This window comes from Varanus komodoensis, unplaced genomic scaffold (assembly GCF_004798865.1).
Source record: "Varanus komodoensis strain SLA01 unplaced genomic scaffold, ASM479886v1 scaffold88, whole genome shotgun sequence".
Taxonomy (NCBI): domain Eukaryota; kingdom Metazoa; phylum Chordata; class Lepidosauria; order Squamata; family Varanidae; genus Varanus; species Varanus komodoensis.
In genome coordinates this window covers 1,577,657-1,596,746 of record NW_025336576.1, presented here as the reverse complement: position 1 = coordinate 1,596,746, position 19,090 = coordinate 1,577,657, and the positions used below count along the sequence as shown (strand labels likewise).

Sequence of the window (19,090 nt, the reverse complement as noted above, 5' to 3'; positions counted from 1 at the left end):
CTTGCTGCAGCAGGTGTGCGGCGGTGTCGGAACAAGCAAGCGCCCCGCTCGGGCGTCGCACAGTCCCCATGTCGCCCTGCCAGGTCTGCTGGAGGACTTTCCCACGCATCTGGCGCCGACATGTGGTGAAATGGCCCCTCCCTGGGATCCAGCTCTTGAGCGGTGGAGCTTGATCTCCTCCTCCCTGTTCTCTCCCAGGCAATTTCCTTAGGGCGCAACCTTGGAGAGCAGTGTCTCTGATTTTGTAGCCCGAACCTTTGTGACTTCAAATTATGAATGTAGCCTGGGGAGGCTTGTCCACTTTGGAGGGGCTCTTTTCCAGTTGGGACCAATCTCCCCAGTCTTTCTGGATCTGCCCAATGCAGCACCAGCCATGGCGGTTCAGGATGTGCTCGTTTGGTGCTTAGGTACTCTGCAAGTGAAAGCCGCAGTCTGCTTGGGGTGAACCGGCTCGCAGGCACCCGATGGCCTCTTACCAGCACCGAGTAACCTCATCTTTCACGTGAGCGGGGGCGGTCACCGACACGGAACATAGAAACATAGAAACAGAGCAAGTCAGAAGGGGCCTCCCGGGCCATCTAGTCTGACCTCCGGCACCAGCCGGCTCCGCTCACGGCATGCCCACCATGTGGACATCCAGCCGCCATCATCTTTTCCACCACAGGCCATAATGTGGGAATAGGCAGGCAGGCTATTGATTGATTTATTAAAAGCTTTTGTAGGCTGGCCACTACATGCGTCACAGGACGGCTCACAAGAAAAGAAAGAAAAAGAAAGACCCCCCCCCAAATATAAAACACAACAAGGCACTACATCCAACCTCAATAATAAAACCCAGAATAAAACCAATTAAACATTAAAAGGACGGGAAAATAAAAAGGGTTTCGCCTGGCGCTGAAAGGAATATAATTTCGGCACCAGGCGAACCCCTCTGGGGAGCGTGTCCCACAGTCGGGGCGCCACCGCAGAGCAGGCCCTCCTCCGAGCAGCCACCCTCCCGATCTCCGTCAGGGAGGGCTCCCGAAGAGGGACCTGCGCCTCAGAGCTCAAGGGGCAGAAGGGCACCTAGGGGAGGAGGCGCTCCTTCGGGTGTCCCGGACCCAAGCCGTTGAGGGCTTCATGGGTCACCACCAGCACCGTAAATTGGGCCCGACTCCAAGTGGCGGCCAGTGCAAACGGTAGAGGGCCGGCGCCATGCTAGCCGCTTTGTGCACTCGTGCGCTGGTGTGCTCAGGCATAAGAGCTCTGTGGCCCTGGGGCGCGTCCTATGTCAGGATCCGTGGCTCCGTCAGTGGCCACCGATACCGAGTTGCGGCCATCTGGCCGATAGCCGGCGTAGATGCCCCGCGCTCACCCTGGCCCTGGCCAGGATTCAAACGTGCTTTGAAGGTCTCGTTAACGCCTTTGTCATTTAAATAACCTGGCATCTGAGTGGAGCGCTCGCTCGGCCAGAGGAAATGCTCAGTGGCTCTGAAGAAAGGACCAGCTGCACTTCCACTCAGACAGAGAAACCAAAAGAGCAAATAGCATTAGCAGCAGCTTGAGAAGAGAAAGAGGCCAGTGGTAACGGGGGCTGGAGAGGCCGGTTGCCTTTATGTTCCCAGTGTAAATCTGGGGGGAGCAGGGGCACCCAGGCTGCACCCTTCAAGGCTCCTCCCGGGCACGGCGTCTTCCCGGGACCCTGGGGGGCACTGGCCGAAGAGTGCGCTGCAGTGGCTGTGCGTCCCCCAGGCCCTCCGGCATCCTCCCCTGCCCGTTCTGCTGCTCGCAAAGCAGCTGGTGGTGGGCCCAGAGAAGAGCCCGGGCGGCTTGGCCGGCGTTCGGAGTGGCGGAGGCGGTGGGGGAGTGACGGCACGCTCTGCTTTTCCAACAGAACAAATAGTGGAGAAAGACGAGGGGCCCTACTACACCCACCTGGGTTCGGGCCCCACCGTGGCGTCCATCAGGAGGCTCATGGAGGAGCGGTAAGTGGCCGGCCGCGGGCAGTTTCGGAGCGGGGAGGCAGAACTCCGGCAGCACCGCACCCGCCAGGGAAGGCCTTCTCGGGTGGGAGCTTTCCGGAGTCTGCCGATGTCCCGTTCCGGTCAGCGGCAGCCCCCAGTGCCCGCTCAAGGGTCTGCTCGTCCGCTCCCGCAGCAGGCCGGACGCGTCCACAGGGCCCCAAGAGCAGCTCTCCCATCGTTGGGGGTGTCCATCGCTGTCCACTGAAGCACGGGGAGTGGCGCGCTCGGCTCGCCTCGGCGCTCGGCTGCGCTTTATGGAAGGCTCCTGGGCAGAAGACTCTGCTGAAAGGGGCCTCCTGGTGCTGTGCGGGGGGTCCTGCTGCAGTCGCCCAGGCACCGGTAGGCAGGAACTCCAGCACCCCGAGCCCCACGCGAGGGAACCGGGAGGCGAGCCTCTGCCTGGCCCGCTCCGTGCTCCTCCCAGGCCGGGCGTGCTGCCGGAGGGATCGTGTCCTGCCCAGCCAGGCCCCGACTTACCGATCTGGGCATTGGGTGGGAGGCAAGGGCGATGGGAGCACGGTCCCCGCTGTGGCCCAGGGGGGCGCCCTTCTTCCTGGCTACGTCATGCATGCGGCCTGGTACCAGCCGGCCCAGCCAGACGGACTGCACCTGCCCGGGTGAATCCCTCCACCCGTCTGCCTGGATTTTGCAGAACAGCTGTAATTGTCACGGCAATCTCGGTTTCAAATAACTTGCAAATAACTGTTGTGCCTGCCTGTTGAGGTGGTTTAGAAATAACAACACACCATCTCAGGCAGAGGCATCAGTAGTAGTGGTGCTAATGGTAGTTTCCACTGGGTTTTAATAAACAAGCACATATATTTAATATTTAATAAATATTTAATAAATCTTTGCTCAAAAATCAATAGAAAGACCATGTGATCTCTGATCAGGTTATTGTCCAAGCTAATTGGGAACCCTGAGTGAAGAGAACAGAGTGGAGCAGGAGAAGAGGTGGAGGGGCCTGGAAAGGCATCTGGTGCACTCCCTTGCTCTTCCTCCACCTCTGGTCGCCCATCCAGCTGCAGGCCCGCACCTTTCCGGCTTAGCAAAGGAGACTTGGCGTGCCGGCTGTGCGCACGGCTGTGCCGCGAAGCTTGAGCAAACAGCCGGGCCGTGGGTTCTGCGCTCCCACCCTGGCTGCACAGCCCTGCTCTCAGTTCTCTTCACCGCTCTCCACCATGATGCCAGGCGGGCGAGTGGGGCTGAGGCTTGCCCCCGATCCAGAACCAGGACCCCACACGAGCCCCCATAGCGCAGGACGAGGCTGCCTAAAGCCCTCCCAGCTGTCGTCGGAAGGACTGCATCATGGGTCCTCAAACTGCGGCCCGTGGGCCAGATCCGGCCCGCCCCTGGGGTTTTGCACTCGCACGCACAGCTTACTCATGTGGAGAATGTTTTGGACTCGCTTGGCGAAAACGATCTTCGTGCAAGAGAGCGGCTGCCTCGCCCCCCCCCCCCAGCCGCGTGCGCCCCCCCACCGCCTCGGTGGCCTCCCCCACCGGCACCTTTCAACCAGCCCCCTGTTGAAAGAGTTTGAGGACCCCTGGACGGGCTGAACTGGGCCACGATTTCAACGTGGGGAGCTGGGCTGAGCCCTCCGCCCCCTCGGAGTTGGGAGACTCTGCCTGTCCCCTCACTGGATGGGGGTCTTGCTGGCCTCGGCATGCCCAGGCAATGACCAGAGCGTTCGCCGTGCTGTGGAAGTGCCCCACGGTTGGGTCGGCCCCATGCGGGAGCAGTTCTTTGGTGCTTCGGGTCTCGACGGGGCAGGAGGGGGAGCACATGCTCCGACCGACGGGGCCGGCCCTGCAGCTGGCTCACGCCCTGAGCCCCCGGAGTCGTTCCGGAGCACGGTGCCGCTGAGCCGCCTCGGCGTACGCCAAGACCAAGGGGGGTGGCACAGCGGCCCTTGCGAGGCGGGGAAGACACCAGGAGAGAGCCGCAGCCCTCAGTCGCGGAGCCCCCGAGACCCCCGCCCTCCACCCTCTCCAGCTCTAGAGAGGGAACGGTGTGCCCACTTGGTGGCTGCTCGGCCACGTCAGCCCCGCTGCGCCAGGGCGGGAGGCGGGGCCAGGAAGAGGGAGGTGGGCACGGTGAACGGAAGGGCAGCGCTTTGGACGTCGGCCCTGCCTTCCAGGAAGAGACTTTTCCCTGCAAATGCTGACCCGCCCCCTATGGCGCGCTGCCCCGGCGGCCTGGGCGCTTCCTTTGCCTGCCAACGCTGTGGCTTTTCCAACCAGGTACGGCGAGAAGGGAAAGGCCATCCGGATCGAGAAGGTGATCTACACGGGGAAGGAGGGCAAGAGCTCGCGGGGCTGTCCCATCGCCAAGTGGGTGAGTGGCCGCCCTCACGTTCAGCACTTGCCCTGCAGGCCCCCCCTGCGCAACCCTGTCTGCCGTCGCCGGGAGCTTCCTGCGGGGCAGCTTGAGGGGGTCTGGGAGGAGGTGCATGGTGGAGACCGAGGAGGGGAGGCCTGTCTGTGGCCCTCAGCTGCAAAGGCTCTGTGAAGCCTCCTTATTCAGAGGCAGTTTACCCCCCGGGGACCGTTTGCAGGGTGGTGGCACCTGCGGGAGGGGCCTGTGGGTCCCCGTGTGGCCGCTCCTGGCGGAAGCAGGATGCTGGGGGGGACTTAGAGTTGAACCTGCCCAAGCTCTGCTGGTGCCCCGAGACGGGGATGGAGAGTGGTCCTCGGGCGGAGCCGCGCTGTGCCACGCCGGCCGCAGTGTGCAGGGGCTCCCCGCGAAGCGCCCCTTGGGTACCCCCACGGCTGAGCTCCCCGAGGCGCTGGGGAGGGGCAGCTGCCTCTGCTGCCACGGGACTCACCGGCTTCCCGGCCGCCTCCAGGTGATCCGCAGGCACAGCGCGGAGGAGAAGCTCCTGTGCCTGGTGCGGCACCGCGCCGGCCACCGCTGCCAGAACGCCGTCATCGTCATCCTGATCCTGGCCTGGGAGGGCATCCCGCGCTCCCTGGGCGACAGCCTGTACCAGGAGCTCACGGACACGCTCACCAAGTTCGGGAACCCCACCACGCGGCGCTGCGGGCTGAACGACGAGTGAGTCCCCGGCCGGGCGGCCGGGTGGGCGGCCGGGGGGGCGGGGCCATCCTCCCCGGTCGCGCCCCCCGGAGCCCACCCGCGAGGCCAGCGACACTGGACCGGGCGTCTGCGCGCCCCATGCGTCCCGAGAGAGGGGCAGGGCTTGCCCCGCGTCGAGGCCCTCCGGGCATCCGGCCCCAGCTCACGTGCTGTGCCCGGGCGGGGGTGCCAGGCCAGGGGTGCCTCTGGGTCCCGCTCCCGTGACGGAAGCCCCTCGTGTCGCTTGCAGCCGGACGTGTGCCTGTCAAGGCAAGGACCCCAACACCTGCGGTGCCTCTTTCTCCTTCGGCTGCTCGTGGAGCATGTACTTCAACGGGTGCAAATACGCGCGAAGCAAAACGCCCAGGAAATTCAGGCTTCAGGGGGACAATCCCAAGGAGGTAAGCCGGAGACCCGCCCCCCCTGGGGCCACCCGCCTGGTTCCAGGGGATTTGCGGCTCTGCCATCCACCAGGTCCTCCCGATTTAAGAGGCAAAGCAGTGGCGGGGATGGTTTGGGTGAACTGGGCCCCGCCCCCCCAGGCTGGGCAGACCAGTCCAGGTGGGGAGAGAAACCAGTCCATCTAGTTAGAGAAAACGAGACAGCTAGGGGCACGCTACCTGCAGGTAAGTACCAGAGCGCCAGCGGCTTCTCCGCATTGCCAACACCTCCCAGAAATGGGAGGATGACGCTGGGCGGAGGGAGAGAGCGTTTAGCCCATCCTCTGACAGGCACAGGGGTGCAAACCGCTCCGCTGCGTTAATCCTGTGGGATCCCAGACTGCTTCTTGCAAGGAGAGCATGGCTCTGAGATGCTGGCAGACACAAATGCGGGGGGGGGGGGGGCAGCTGCTGGGTAGAAGCAACTAGCAGCCCTTGAGTTGCAGCGTGCAGTGTTGCAGCATATGCTTTCAGTCTTGGGCCCGGGAGCGCCGGATTCTGCTCCCAGCTCATGTGCAGTCGGGCCGACCCAGGGCTGCTTTGGGGAATGTCGGTTGCTGTTGCTCAGTGACTGATAGGTCCCAGCTGGGCTCTTGGGCAGCTCTCCGGTGGGAGTGGATAAAGGAAAAGCGGAAAAGGGAAGAGACCTCCGCTCTCTCTCGTTGCAGGAAGAAATTCTCAGAAGAAGCTTCCAGGACTTGGCCACGGAGGTTGGCCCGCTGTATAAGAGGCTGGCACCCCAGGCCTACCAAAATCAGGTGCCCAGCATGCCTTTCCTTTTATTTTCCTTTCCTGGATTTAGAAACATAGAAACAGTGTGAGTCAGAAGGTACCTCTGAGGCCATCTAGTCTGACCCCTGGCTCCAGCTCCGCTCATGCAATCCCCAGATTGTGGGTGTCCACGCTTTCCTTGGACACCTTCGCTGATGGGCCTCCACCACCCCCTTGGAAGCCCTGGATCGTGGCCAGATGCCCCCTTCCACCAGCAGGAACTGGAGGCCAGGAGGAGCTGGTGGCTCAGTCGCGGGGCTGCCCCTTGCGCTTTCTCTGCTGTGGCATGGGCAACACCAGACCTCCCCCGATAGCCTGGGAGGCCCATGGGGCTGGGTGGGCTCGGGCCAGGGCGCCCTGCAACGTCATTAGGCCGCCGCAGAGCAACAGGCGGACAGGCGCTCGGCCTGCCTCCAGCCCTCGGCCAGGGGCTGCTGTGCCGCCCCTTCCCCCGGGCAGCCACAGCTGCCTTTCTCCAACTTCCCCAGTGCAGGGGGCAGCAGGGAGAGCCCCCGGGGCAGCTCCCCAGCCAGCCAAAATCGCATGCACTGCTCCGAGCACAAAGTGTGCACTGCTGGACTCAAACCCCTGTGCCGAACTCCGAGGTGCCGACAGCCCTCCTGCAAAACCCCCGGATTATGCAGCGGGGGCCGTTCCGCCTGAGCCAGGCGCGCTTTCAGCCATCCTGCGCATCAGCCGGCCTCCGCCACCTGCCCCCAGCCTTGGGCCGGCAGCCCTTGGCAGCGGGGGGGGGGCGGGCATGGGCCCCTGGGGCTCATTCTGGGCCTGCCCGCAAGGAAGTGTGGCCCTGACCAGCCTCTCCTCTTCCCGACCAGGTTACCAATGAGGATATAGCAATAGACTGCCGGCTGGGACTGAAGGAGGGGCGGCCCTTCTCGGGGGTGACGGCCTGCATGGACTTCTGTGCTCACGCCCACAAGGACCAGCACAACCTGTACAACGGGTGCACCGTGGTAAGGCCGCCTTGCTCGCCCCCTCGTCCCGCACGCTGGGGGAGGCCGGGGGCCGGGCCTGGCTGCCGTTGCAGCGCCTTGGAGACCAAGCGGACCGAGGACGGGCGCGCCCAGCCCAGCCCACCTCGCCGGCTGCCTGCGATGTATTCAGGGTGCTGCAGGCGTTCGGTGAAGTGCTTGGCCTCGCAGATTCTCCCCCGTGAAGGCTTGTCCTGCAGGAAAGGCGCTCAACGCGCTACAGGGCGCTTCCTTGCGGCTTTTTTCCGCAGAGAGCGGCCCAGCGTCACTCGTGCAGGCCGTGCGCTTCTTGTCACATTTTTGCCCGCATGTCCCTCAAGGAATGCTTGTATGAGCATCTTGCTCTCTTCACCATGACCTTGTGAGGTAGGTTAGGCTGAGGGTTAGGGACTGGCCCACTGCCAAAACAATTTCTGTGCCCAGTTCTCTAATTTCATACCAGTTTGGCCCCACATTTGACCATTGATGGAACCGCGTAAACTCAAGTAAATAAAAGTTTTTGCTTCATCCTGAACGAGAGCGCTTCTGTGCCTTTGGACCGGGACGCAGGGGCATCGTACAAACCCCTTCATGCCCTGAAGGGGCCCTTTGGATCCCTGCACCCGCGTTTGCTAGAATTAGAAATAATCTGTGAAGCTGCGAGGAGGCAGCACACGGGAACCGTTGTCAAAAATCCCTGGGTGCACATGAAGCCTCTGGGCGTGTGCAGAGTCACTGCCTAGTTTCTGCCCCACGAATGCTGTGCTCACTGACTGGCACCGGTGGCTTGTTTGCCCACTTCCTTAGGTGTGCACCTTAACAAAAGAAGACAATCGGACCATCGGGAAGATCCCTGAGGACGAACAGCTGCATGTACTTCCGCTGTACAAAATGTCGCCCACGGATGAGTTTGGCAGCGAGGAGAATCAGGCTGCGAAGGTGGGCAGCGGGGCGATCCAGGTGCTCACCTCCTTCCCCAGGGAGGTGAGGAGGCTTCCCGAACCCGCAAAGTCTTGCAGGCAGAGGCAGCTGGAAGCCCGGAAGGCTGCAGCCGAGAAGAAGAAGCTGCAGAAGGAGAAGCTGCTGACGCCCGAGAAGATCAAGCAGGAAGCTCTGGAGATCCCAAGCCTTTCCTCGCAGAATGCAGGTGAGGAAATTACTTGTTTCTTTAAAGCATTTGTATGTCACCTGGTTGTGCCACAGCCCCTCATTACAGGGCTTAGAGGCTGGGGAGGGGGTGCCCCATGCCCCCGCAGGCCCACTCATGACCGCCTTTGCGGGACTCGCACGTCGCTTTACATCAAGCCCCTCAATCTAGCTCTGTTTGCCTGCGCGGGGATCCTTTCCGAGGCGGAGTTTTACAGCCTTTCGCCTCCATGCTTCGTCCCACCGTGTGCTGCCTCGGACGTCTGGCGCATTGCAGAGGGTTTGGGGTGATGCCTCATTGTTTCCCTGGGTGGCCACCTGCACGTGCTCCAGAGCAGGGGTGCTTGGAGTCCTATTGCCTGATGTATTCGGACTCATACCTGGCTGAAAAGCCCTGCTCAGGCGCACCCCGGTGGTGGTGGAAGCTTTGTGGCAGAACGTGGATCCAGGATTACGGGAAAGCCCAGAAGGCAGAAATACCTTGCCTGCCTCTTGGGAGGGGTGTGCGAGCCACAGTGGGAAGCTGCCCCCTAGAAACAGAGGCCTTTCCCACTGGCTGGGGGGAGGCACTGTCCTGGCTTGAAGGGTTGGCCCAGCCCGCCGGAGGCTGTTTCGCTAAGCCAGCGATGGCTCTTGCTCTGCCCCGCAGACCCGGCCCTGAGGAGCGGGCTCTCCCCGCAGTCCGTCAAGCCTTCCCTTCAGGTGGAGCCTCAGAGCCATTACAGTGCTTTCAAGTACAGCGGCAACGCCGTGGTGGAGAGCTACTCGGTGCTCGGCAGCTGCAGGCCCTCCGACCCGTACAGCATGAGCAGCGTTTACTCGTGCCACTCCTACTATGCACAGCCTAATCTGCCTTCCGTGAACGGGTTGCATTCCAAGTTCTCTCTTCCATCCTTCGGGTATTACGGATTTTCCAGCAATCACGTGTTCCATTCCCAGTTCCTGAATTACGGCGATGCCGGGGGCACGCCCTGGAGCAGTGGCAGCTACGAGCGGAAGCCCGGCGTGCAAGCCTTGCCGGGCAGCCTGAGCCATGCCTACGGTGGCGCGGAATGTGCGGAGGCTGCGGCGCCCGCCGTGCGGATCAAGAACCACCACGGGCGCACCTACGAGCGGGGCAGCAGGCACGCAGGGAAGCCCCTGGCCGCGCCGCAGCGGTGCAGCTCCGTCCCGGCAGAAGCCCTGTCCTTTCCGCAGAGTGCCGGCTGTTTCAGCAGCAAGCCAATTAAACAAGAACCAGTGGACGTGGTGCCCCACGGGCGGCCTGCTCCCGGGGTGGCCCCTGTCAGTGGCCAAGCGCCGCGTCTGAACTCGGCCGACTTCTCCAGGCCGGCTGAGAACGGAGGTCCGGAGCAGCGGTGGAGTCCCCACAAGGCCCACCGGAACGAGTCCCCTGCAGACAGGACTAGCGGTGCTGAGAGTCCCTGGAACGTCTTCGCGCCCAGCGAAAACGGCAGTGTGCTCGGCGCCAGTGCCCAGAAGAGGCCCGGCCTCTTTGACTGCCGCTCCAGTGCATCCAGGTTGCCCCAGTCCCACCTGCTGGAGAAGCAGTGGGAGCTCTTTCCTGGCGAGGGGCAGCCCCTGCCGCCAGGCCTCGACCTGCTGGGGAAGCCATGGCCAGCCCCGTGCAAAGTCAGCAAGAGCTCTCCGGCCTTCCCGGCCAGCGCAGGCCTTCCCGAGAATCCCTGGGGCTTCGGGCAGCTGAACCTCCCTTCCCTCAAGGAAAGCCCCAGGCTTCAGGATGAGCTCTGGGGCTCTGTGAAAGTGGACGAGAGGAGAACTCCGACGCCGGGCACCGGGCTGCACAGCCGGCCCTGGACCTCCTTTGGCTCCCTGGCCACGGTGGCCTCGGACGCCTGCGCGGAGAAGCCGTTTGCCTCGCTGAAGGAGGAGCGTGGGGCCGTGCCCACGGGCGCCGGCCTCCACGAGCGGTCGTGGGACAGCTTCAGCCTGGACGACGGCATGGAAGACAAGAGCGTCAAGGGGGAGGGGGAGGGGGAGGAGGAGGAGGAGGAGGAGGTGTGGTCCGACAGCGAGCACAACTTCCTGGACGAGAACATCGGCGGGGTGGCGGTGGCCCCAGCGCACGGCTCCATCCTCATCGAGTGCGCGAGGCGTGAGCTGCATGCCACCACCCCGCTGAAGAAGCCCAACCGGTGCCACCCCACCCGCATCTCGCTCGTCTTCTACCAGCATAAGAACCTGAACCAGCCCAACCACGGGCTCGCCCTCTGGGAAGCCAAGATGAAGCAGCTGGCAGAGAGGGCCCGGGCGCGGCAGGAGGAGGCCGCCCGGCTGGGCCTCCGGGAGGACATCAAGCCCTTCGGCAAGAAGCGGAAGTGGGGGGCCGGCTCGGCCACCGAGCCCCAGCACCAGGAGAAGAAGGACTCGGTCCCGACGCGGCAGGCCCTGGCCATCCCGACCAACTCGGCGATCACTGTGTCCTCCTATGCCTACACCAAGGTGACCGGGCCATACAGCCGCTGGATATGAGAGGACCGGGGCTCACCGTGGGCAGCTTACCTCAGAGTCCACAGCGCTGGAGAGCAGCGCTGTGTTTGGTGCTTTTTCCTAGCAGGTGTCAATACGGAGAAATACGGAGCCAGGCTGAGTGGCGCTTGGGGACTGAGCTGCAGACGCTTGTTGCCATTAACCTTTTGCAGTAGGCTAATATTTATATCTCTGCATTTTTAATCTCTACATCACTGAAATGACAAGAGAAATTTGTAGTGTGATTTCACAAACAACTTTTAAATTCCATTTCAAATGCATAGGAATATTGGGTTTTTAACAAAAAATGTTACACCTCTCAAGCAGATAATGTGACAAAAAGCAAAACGGGCCCAGCCCAGCAGGTAAAAAGGGCTGATCGGAATCTCACCTGGGAGAATTTCTAGGAATATGTTGTTTTGGTCAGAGACTCCATTGTCTTTCCACGCCGTGTGCTGGTTTCTTACAGATTTGGTAGATTTCTAGGGAAAGAAGGAGGTTGGTGGGGATTTATATTTGGGTGGCAAGACCGAGGTAAACGCCCTTCCTGCGCAGTGGATCTGAGCAGAGTCCAAAAGGGCCCCTGGTGGCCATTTGTAAACCTTGTGTCCCATAAATCCGGGAGCCTCCAGTGGCAGGGAGCATCTGTTCCATGTGGAGACCCCGTGGGGTGTGGCCAGGCCTGCCTCCTACCCAGGCACTGCGAGGGCCTCATCCAGATCCTCCTCCGGCTCATGAATATTAAGGTAAATGTGGACGAATGCAAGAAAAGAGAGATCCGTTGCACACTGCTGAACGTCTGCTTAGCTATGAGCCTGCGGACTAAGCATTTTCCGAGCAGATGGAAAGTACGGGGGACCAGAGGGCACTTTGTGCTCACGGGGGCAGAGCACTTTAAAGGCACGCTTTTGAACCGGCCTCAGGCAAGTGAGAAAGGAAAGGCGCACGCACGGTGCATTGCAAACTAAGCTTTCTCTGTCAGCAATACCAGCTTTTATCTTGAATGAAGCATCTGGTGAATCTGGTTGAATGCATGCAGGAAAAGAAGGCAGGGAAAGAACGGAGGAGGAGGAGGCCCTAAGGAGACAGGAGAAAACGAGCGGTGCCATTCCCTGCTCTCTGCTCTTGGTCCCTTCTCTGCCTTAGCCATGAAGGAGAGTCCCAGACGGAGCTACTCTGTCTTTAAGAAACCACCACGTGAAGCCTGCTGGCTACGAGCCCTTTTTATCATCCCTGGTGCAGAGTTCCTAGAAAGGGAGGACTTGGTAGGTCTGTTCTGTACTGTACTTGAGCCAGTACATGCTCATCAGGCTGAAATGTCCACTCCCATCCCTTGCAAATGGGCACCGGAATGAAATTAGTTCATTGTAAGTTTATTTTACTTTCCTGATGCCAGTTTTCAGGTGGAGGGAATCGAAATCATGTAATGAGTTACTGCAACAGCACAGCTGACCCTTTTAAATCTTTGAATCACTGCATTTAAAAGCAACCTGCCCTTTCCGATCAGCCTTGGAAATGGTGCCCTTACACTTGACCTCGTAGGGAAGGCCTCCACGAGCATGGATGGGATCCACTCACCTCCACTCCTCCTCTCCTCTCCTACCGCTTACACCACCTCAAAACCAGTCCTAGGATCCGGTTTCCTTGGTAACTAAACGACAGTAGTGCAAGGCATTCTCTTGCCTCGCGTAATGCAAGAAGTTTGGGGAACGCCGGTTCTTCACCTTATATGAATTTCTTATTTTACTGGGAAAATGTTGAGCTAAGCAAATTCCTGCTGGACTTTACATGTTCCCGTTGAATCTGTTGGGAAATCGCTGTTGGCTCTTTAGGGATGGAATCTTCCAGCCTGGAGGCAGCACCTTGAAATGTCTCCATGCCGTGGAATCGGTGCCATCTTCAGGTTGGTCAACGGAAACTCTTGCGACAATAGCAAGAGTGTTTCTGCCCTTTTTTACCATGGGTCTTTCAGTTGAAAAAAGGAGGTTTGACTCCTTCCGCAGATCCCTGCTGGCTGTAATCCACTTGTATGAGTGATTTCTCAGCAGTGCAGAAGGGCAGAAGATCAAACCTGTTTAGAGATCCGAACTGATTACAATTCCTTGGTCACCTTCTGCACTTAACAGGTGCCTTTTGAGAAAAGACGGCTTGGAAATTAAAACTTGTACATAGCATTTGCTTCCTAGGGAACCTTCTCACTCTTTCTGCACTGACCGGCACGGGAGGACAGGCTCTCATACAGCATCCTGAGCATTTTATGTGGTTCTGATTTTAAAATGTAAATAGAGAAAGATTTTTTTTAAAAAAGCACTTTCACCAAGATTTAAAAGAAAAAAGTACCCAATAATAACTTGAAGAGTAGTATGTTTTAAAACAGATTATTGTGGGAGAAATGTAAATAGACAAAATATTTAACATGCTTTTCCGTCCTTGATTTTTTTGTTTTCTTTTATTGTATAAAGTTGCTTTTATTTTGCAAGGAAAATCAACAACTCATAATTGGTTTTGTATTGTATTCCTTCCCGTGATTATATCACAATTGTTAGGAACGATTGCAAGTCAGATTTACAGGAAAAGTTCTGAGGATCAGAGGTTGTGGTATCAGCCGCTCAGGGCCTGATCCTAGGTTTTACATTCAGGAAAGTGTTTTTTTATGCAACCCCCCAGTCGCAATTTGAAGGGACACAATCCCAGGTGGTCCCTACCCGAGCACACGGGGCAGCTCTCGGAGCCCCTGGCTTCTCAGCCTTCCGGGGCCAGCGAGGGGCTACTTGCTGTGGGCAGAAGCAGCATGGATTCCTCAGCCTGAGGTAGTTACCGGAAAATGCCGGCTGTAAGATCGCGTCTCTCTCTTCGTCTAGACTTGCCTCCATGATGTATTTGTTGTGCCCCATTTGTTGTCGCAGAGGTGCTCGGAGAGCTTCGTTCAGGGGACGTGAGAGAGCACGAGGCGGTCAGCGGATGGTTAGCAATGTGGCAAGCAGGAAAGCGGCTGCCCCCTGGCCTGTTGCAATCCTGTTGGGTACTGGGGGTTGCAGAACTTTCTGGTTGTGGTGCAGGTGGCCTTCGGGTGATCCCTTTCTGAGCTAGAGATGGGCCTGCAGGATCTCTGGGGAAGAGACATTTTAAATAGACACACGTCTACATTCCCTGTCCTGGGACCCATAAAGAAGGGCAGCTGACTTGAAGTCGAGGTGGCAACTCCGTGGACCCTGGACTACTTCCATATTTGGCCTACGGGTGTTTACAGTGCTCCCCAGAACAGGGATGGAGAAATAGAGGGAAACGAATTAACAGGCCAAGTCCTTCTTTTCTTTCATTTAGGACCAAATGGTAGTCTCCCTTCATATGGTGCATGTCCAAAGGAACTTAAAACTGGAATCACAAATTCATACTGAAACTCATTGTCCAAGGCGAAGTTCTTACTTATATCAGGTTAGACCGGTTCTTCCAAAGCTTTGGCCTAAAATAATATTTTAAAGAATCTGTTTGTTCTCCAGTTGATTGTGCCAGGTATTTGCCAATATAATTGGCTGACTTTGGTGCAGGTGTGGGGCAGTCCCCATACTATCCGATCCTGGCAGTGTCAGTATTAAATCCATTGCAAGAATATGTGAACACTATCAGAGTTTGACGCAGTTTCCATAGCACATGGTTTAGACACCTCTCCCTTCTAAAACAAGGCTGTTAAAACTGAAAGCAAGACTCCTGACTGATCCCTAGTAGTATGATTTTTAAAATTTATAACAAGAAGGTTGCTCACTGCATAGATAACCTACCTCAAACTTCATTTGCGAAAAAATATCATGCTACAGACTTCTTTAAGGAATTCAGATCTATGCACAGGTTATGACTCCACCTTTGTTGCTGGAAGTCTGTTTTAAGTTCTTCACTGGCATGGGCATTTTCTGCTTACACACCTGGGCAATTATGGTGACGGTGTTGCAGTTAAGGTATTTGGAATCCCGGATGAAGCAGAAGGGTGCACATTTACAGATGTGTTTGTCAAGGGCATCCTAAGGGCTTGAGTTGTCCCAGGAATGCTAAAGCCCATGGGCTTTGATAAATGCAGGTTTTACTCATGGGGACGTGAATATGGCACCTTGGGCGCCTCCTTCCACTTGGAGCAGCACTGGGAAGCCAAACGATGGTGTTCGCTTCTTGAAACAAGGCTGCAGTCACTCTGCACTCGTGACGGTGTTCATACCTCTGAACGCCCTTGCTGGAGGCGCTGGAGAAAAGGCAGTTGGGACCCACAGCCTCCTTCTCACGCCCGCCCTTGCCTTTTGTGCTGATATGTCGGAGACAGATTTTTGTAAATGAATAGTGCTAAGTTTCTCTAAATGTATTTTGGGGGGTTAGTGATTTGAAGCGCAGTAACAACAGCAAGCAAACAAAACACATGGTGCTAAAGTGAGAAACAGATCAGACTTGACAAAAGGGGTGAATTCTGTTGTAGTTGCAAAATCCCATTAACTTCTATGGAAGGTTTTGGACCTGTTGAGGTCACTCTCCAAATAGTTAATTTGTTATATTTGCTTAGCTTTGGGACACACTAATATATGTGTAGAAGCCTTTGCTTCGGGACACTTAACGCTCTTGCACTGAAGAAGACCTCAGCTGGGGCATCCTCGTGCCTCTTTATGAAATAAAGTGCAAGACCCAAATACTGGAGGGGAGAGGAGACGAAGGGCTCTTGGGATGCTAACACGGTAACCATTACAGTACCGGTTTATCTGCGGAGGGTCCAGTTTGCTGGCGACTGTGACCAAACAGTGGCTCCTTATTGTACCATAAAAGTTCCCCGCCATCTCCTTGGCTGCTCTGTGTGGTCAGTTGGTGGCTGGGGAGCTTTAAAACCAGGGCTAGAGGTCCCCACCGTCCCTCCCTAGGAGCCGGGAGCTTCCCTTTCCTCATCCGTGACGACTGTGTCCCACGCAGAGGCAACGAGAGGGACAGAGAAGCCTGGAGGTGTGGGGTGCACATTGTGGGCCGGAAGGCATAACTTCGTATCAGCCAAAATCTTCTAATGAAATGGTGCTATCTTGGAGGCTTTTAAAAAAAAACCAGTCATATTTCTTTTTTGACAGATTCCATCTTGCTAAGGTGCTACTGTATATGTCAAAACAGAGAACTGTACAATTAACTGAGAATAGGAAGTTTCAATATTTAAAATGTTTGTGTTTTCTAAAGGCTCTGCTCTGTTACAACTGCATCCTTTTGAGCTCGTTTACATGCCTGTGGATCCAGCTCAGAGCAGCCTCCTTGAAGGGCAGCCGTATGCCTCCTTGGGCTGTTCCCTGGCCTTCTGCAAGTAGAGCTGCGTGGCTCAGGTGTTGACACTGAGACTTGCCTGTTCACTCGTTCGTGCCAGCCCCTCTCTTGAGGCCCCTGGGCCCTGGCAGGTTCTCAGCTGTGGAATGAATGAGTCGGACAAACGTGCTTTCTTCAGGCAGGTGGAAAACAAGGTACAGTGACCTGTACTCTGAATTAACACTTGTGCCAGCTGAGCAAGTGCATGGTGCAACAGTCTGTAACCCTGTGCATTGGATATTATTATGCAAACCGATGGGTGCTGAACCGACGCTTTGAGGTCGCTCCGTGACGGAGCAGCTAATCTGCAAAAGCGATGACGTTGTCATCCCCTCTGGCTGGCTGGCTCGCTTGCGCGCACGCTCACTCGCTCTTCTTGTGAACCGTTTTGGCTTAGTTCTGTAGGCCCAAAACCTGCTTCTTGGGCCATATTTACATCTCAGTGTGAACAGAAAGATGCTTTCTGTAGATTTCAGTACTGAATGTGGGCTCATTCTGCTGAGAGCTGGGATTTAATGGGGTCTGACCACATAAGGGTTTGCTAATCTTTCGTCTGATCTGTCAGGCTTGTCCTGCTGCTTTTATTACAGTGGCAGCTTCTTCTTTTGGTATATTGCTATTTATGAGTAGATGTGTCTCCAAGTTTTACAGAATACTTTTTGGTGCTATTTATTTTCCATCTCTCCCTCTTTCTCTCCCCCACCCAACTTTTCTGGTTCATAAAACTTGTTATAAATGTGTATAGAAGCCAGGGTCTCATCATATAATAAGCTTGCTGTTATCACAATACAGACAAAAATACCTCAAAAAAAAAAAACCCCAGAGTATTGTGGCAACCTGTGATTCAGTAATAGCTAATGGAATGGACATAGATTAGAAATAACACTGTACTTGACATTGTAGAAACTGTATGGCCTTCTTCGTTCTATTCTTGGGCAAAGACTCAAACACTGAAATGTTTTGAGGAATAAATATATGGAAGCTCTAAAGAGACAGTATACGGCCTTGTCTCTGTCGGCTGGCTTCTTGAAGTACCTCAGAGCACATTATGGCCCATAGGAGAATGCAGTTTTAGGAATAACCGGTAGCCAAATAGTAGTTTTGGCATGTGTTCTTTTAAATCTGCCACAACAGATGCATTTGAGCAGAAGGTTCCTCCTCTGCTACAGAGCTTAAGCATGTTTCCAAGGGAGTTCTGCTGACACAGACCCCGCTTTAAGAACGAAGCCAGAGCAAAAAGCAGCAGGGGCCCGGCTCAGAGACGCGGCCAGCCGGATGCCCATGCTGGCGACTGAAGTGCAGGTGCTCAGCCTTGCCCCACACGACTGCTGCCCAGGAGCACCCTGGGGAGCCGGCCCCCGCCAGCCCCTCGGGATGGGGCGGCCCTTGCGCTGTGCCACTCCTTTAATATCCGGGACCTTCATTGCTGCATGGCAGATGGCAAATGTGGCGGCGGCCGGCAAAGGGCACGTGCTCCTGTATTCGTTTCCTTGCGCAAGCGACCACGCTGTGGCGAGCAGGGAGCATTTTGCTCACACAAGGAATATTCTGTGGTCAAGGCCTACATTTTTGTATTTTTGTTTTTCTCCCCCCCCCCCCCCCCCACCCCACCATTTGCCTAAGAATAGTAAAGCAATTCGGCCAAATTCTGCTTTAATATCAGGGATCTTTTCTTTTGTGGCATATGTTTTGTTTTGTTTTTTGCCATCCTTTTCTGTTTTCCGTTTTTAAGCACCCATTCTTTGGGGTTTACTCGCTGATGTCCAGTCTTTGGGAAACGTGTGGCGTCTCGCTGGCATTTGGCATTTTATGCATTTTTGTGTGTAAAACCAATTATAGGTATAACGCTGTCTTTTAAATGCTTTTTTAATTTAAGAGAAATGAGGGAAAGCAGGTTGATTTGGCAGGCTAATTCAGCTCCGTCGACAGAAGGCTGTAACTTTTCCATGTATTTGGTTTCTTGTCTCCTCAAACTCACATTGGAAAATGAGACCCTCCAGGGGAGGTGACTTTGGGACCACACTTGAAGTTCCTGGTTGACTGTGGCTACTTGAAATGAAGTTTTATCTGGGGTTGGTTGACAAATGGTAGATTTACAATGTCTCAAGGCAATAGGACTTGTGTATTAAACTGTAGATATCCTTAGTACAGTAAATTTATGCTGATAATTTTATTTTGTATAATTTCCTCTGTACTTTTTCTTTCACACTTTTACCCCCTCTGGTGTCTCAGCAAATTTATTTTTAGGATGCCTGAAAGTATGGATCCTTCTTTTTTATTTGTATTTTATTATGTTACACAACCGATTGGTTTGTGAAATGTATTATTCCTGATATCTTTAAACTATTGTGGGTGTTTTAATAAATTTTATATTTATTTTTTGCACTCAAATTCAGTGTGTTTTTCCCTTGCTGCTTAGGCTGCTTCCAGATGGGGCTTAATTGTAGAATCATTGCATCTCATTCACTCGCATTTTTTCATGGGAATCCCACAGAAAGATGTCCATTTAAAATCCTGTTTTGCCAGTGCTGCTTCTGTCTTCCCCTTTTCAGCTTTTCAGAATGGCAGGAGCACCAGGCTGCCTTCGCAGAGCCACCGGCAAGCCCTGAAAGAGCCTCAGACGCTCACTAGCACACAAGCCAGAGGGGTGCAGGTGGCTTCCCCCACTTCTCCTTCCAGGGGGTGGGAGGAAAAAAGGGGTGACGCGTGGATGTTACCGAGGATTACTGAGCAGGGGAGTTTGCACCATCACGGGGAGCCACCGCGGGGGCAGAGAGGTGCGTTCAAGAATCGCCCCTCCCCAGGCACACCGTGCATCCTCCACACCTGGCCTCGTGGGAAAGAGAAACCGCCTGCGCCATCTTTCCGATGTTGCGCA

The 19,090-nt window shown here is 56.1% G+C and overlaps 1 protein-coding gene across 1 annotated transcript in view; it reads left to right on the top strand.

Moving 5' to 3' along the window:
- Positions 1 to 18,603, top strand: part of TET3 (tet methylcytosine dioxygenase 3) — a 60,339-nt gene extending 41,736 nt beyond the window's left edge. The window contains 8 exon segments of the mRNA XM_044417461.1: positions 1,874 to 1,964; positions 4,247 to 4,340; positions 4,852 to 5,060; positions 5,332 to 5,482; positions 6,190 to 6,279; positions 7,129 to 7,266; positions 8,071 to 8,410; positions 9,059 to 18,603. Of these exon segments, the coding sequence (XP_044273396.1) occupies positions 1,874 to 1,964; positions 4,247 to 4,340; positions 4,852 to 5,060; positions 5,332 to 5,482; positions 6,190 to 6,279; positions 7,129 to 7,266; positions 8,071 to 8,410; positions 9,059 to 10,902 (2,957 nt within the window). The 3' untranslated portion in view covers positions 10,903 to 18,603.
- Positions 18,604 to 19,090: the final 487 nt, after the last annotated feature.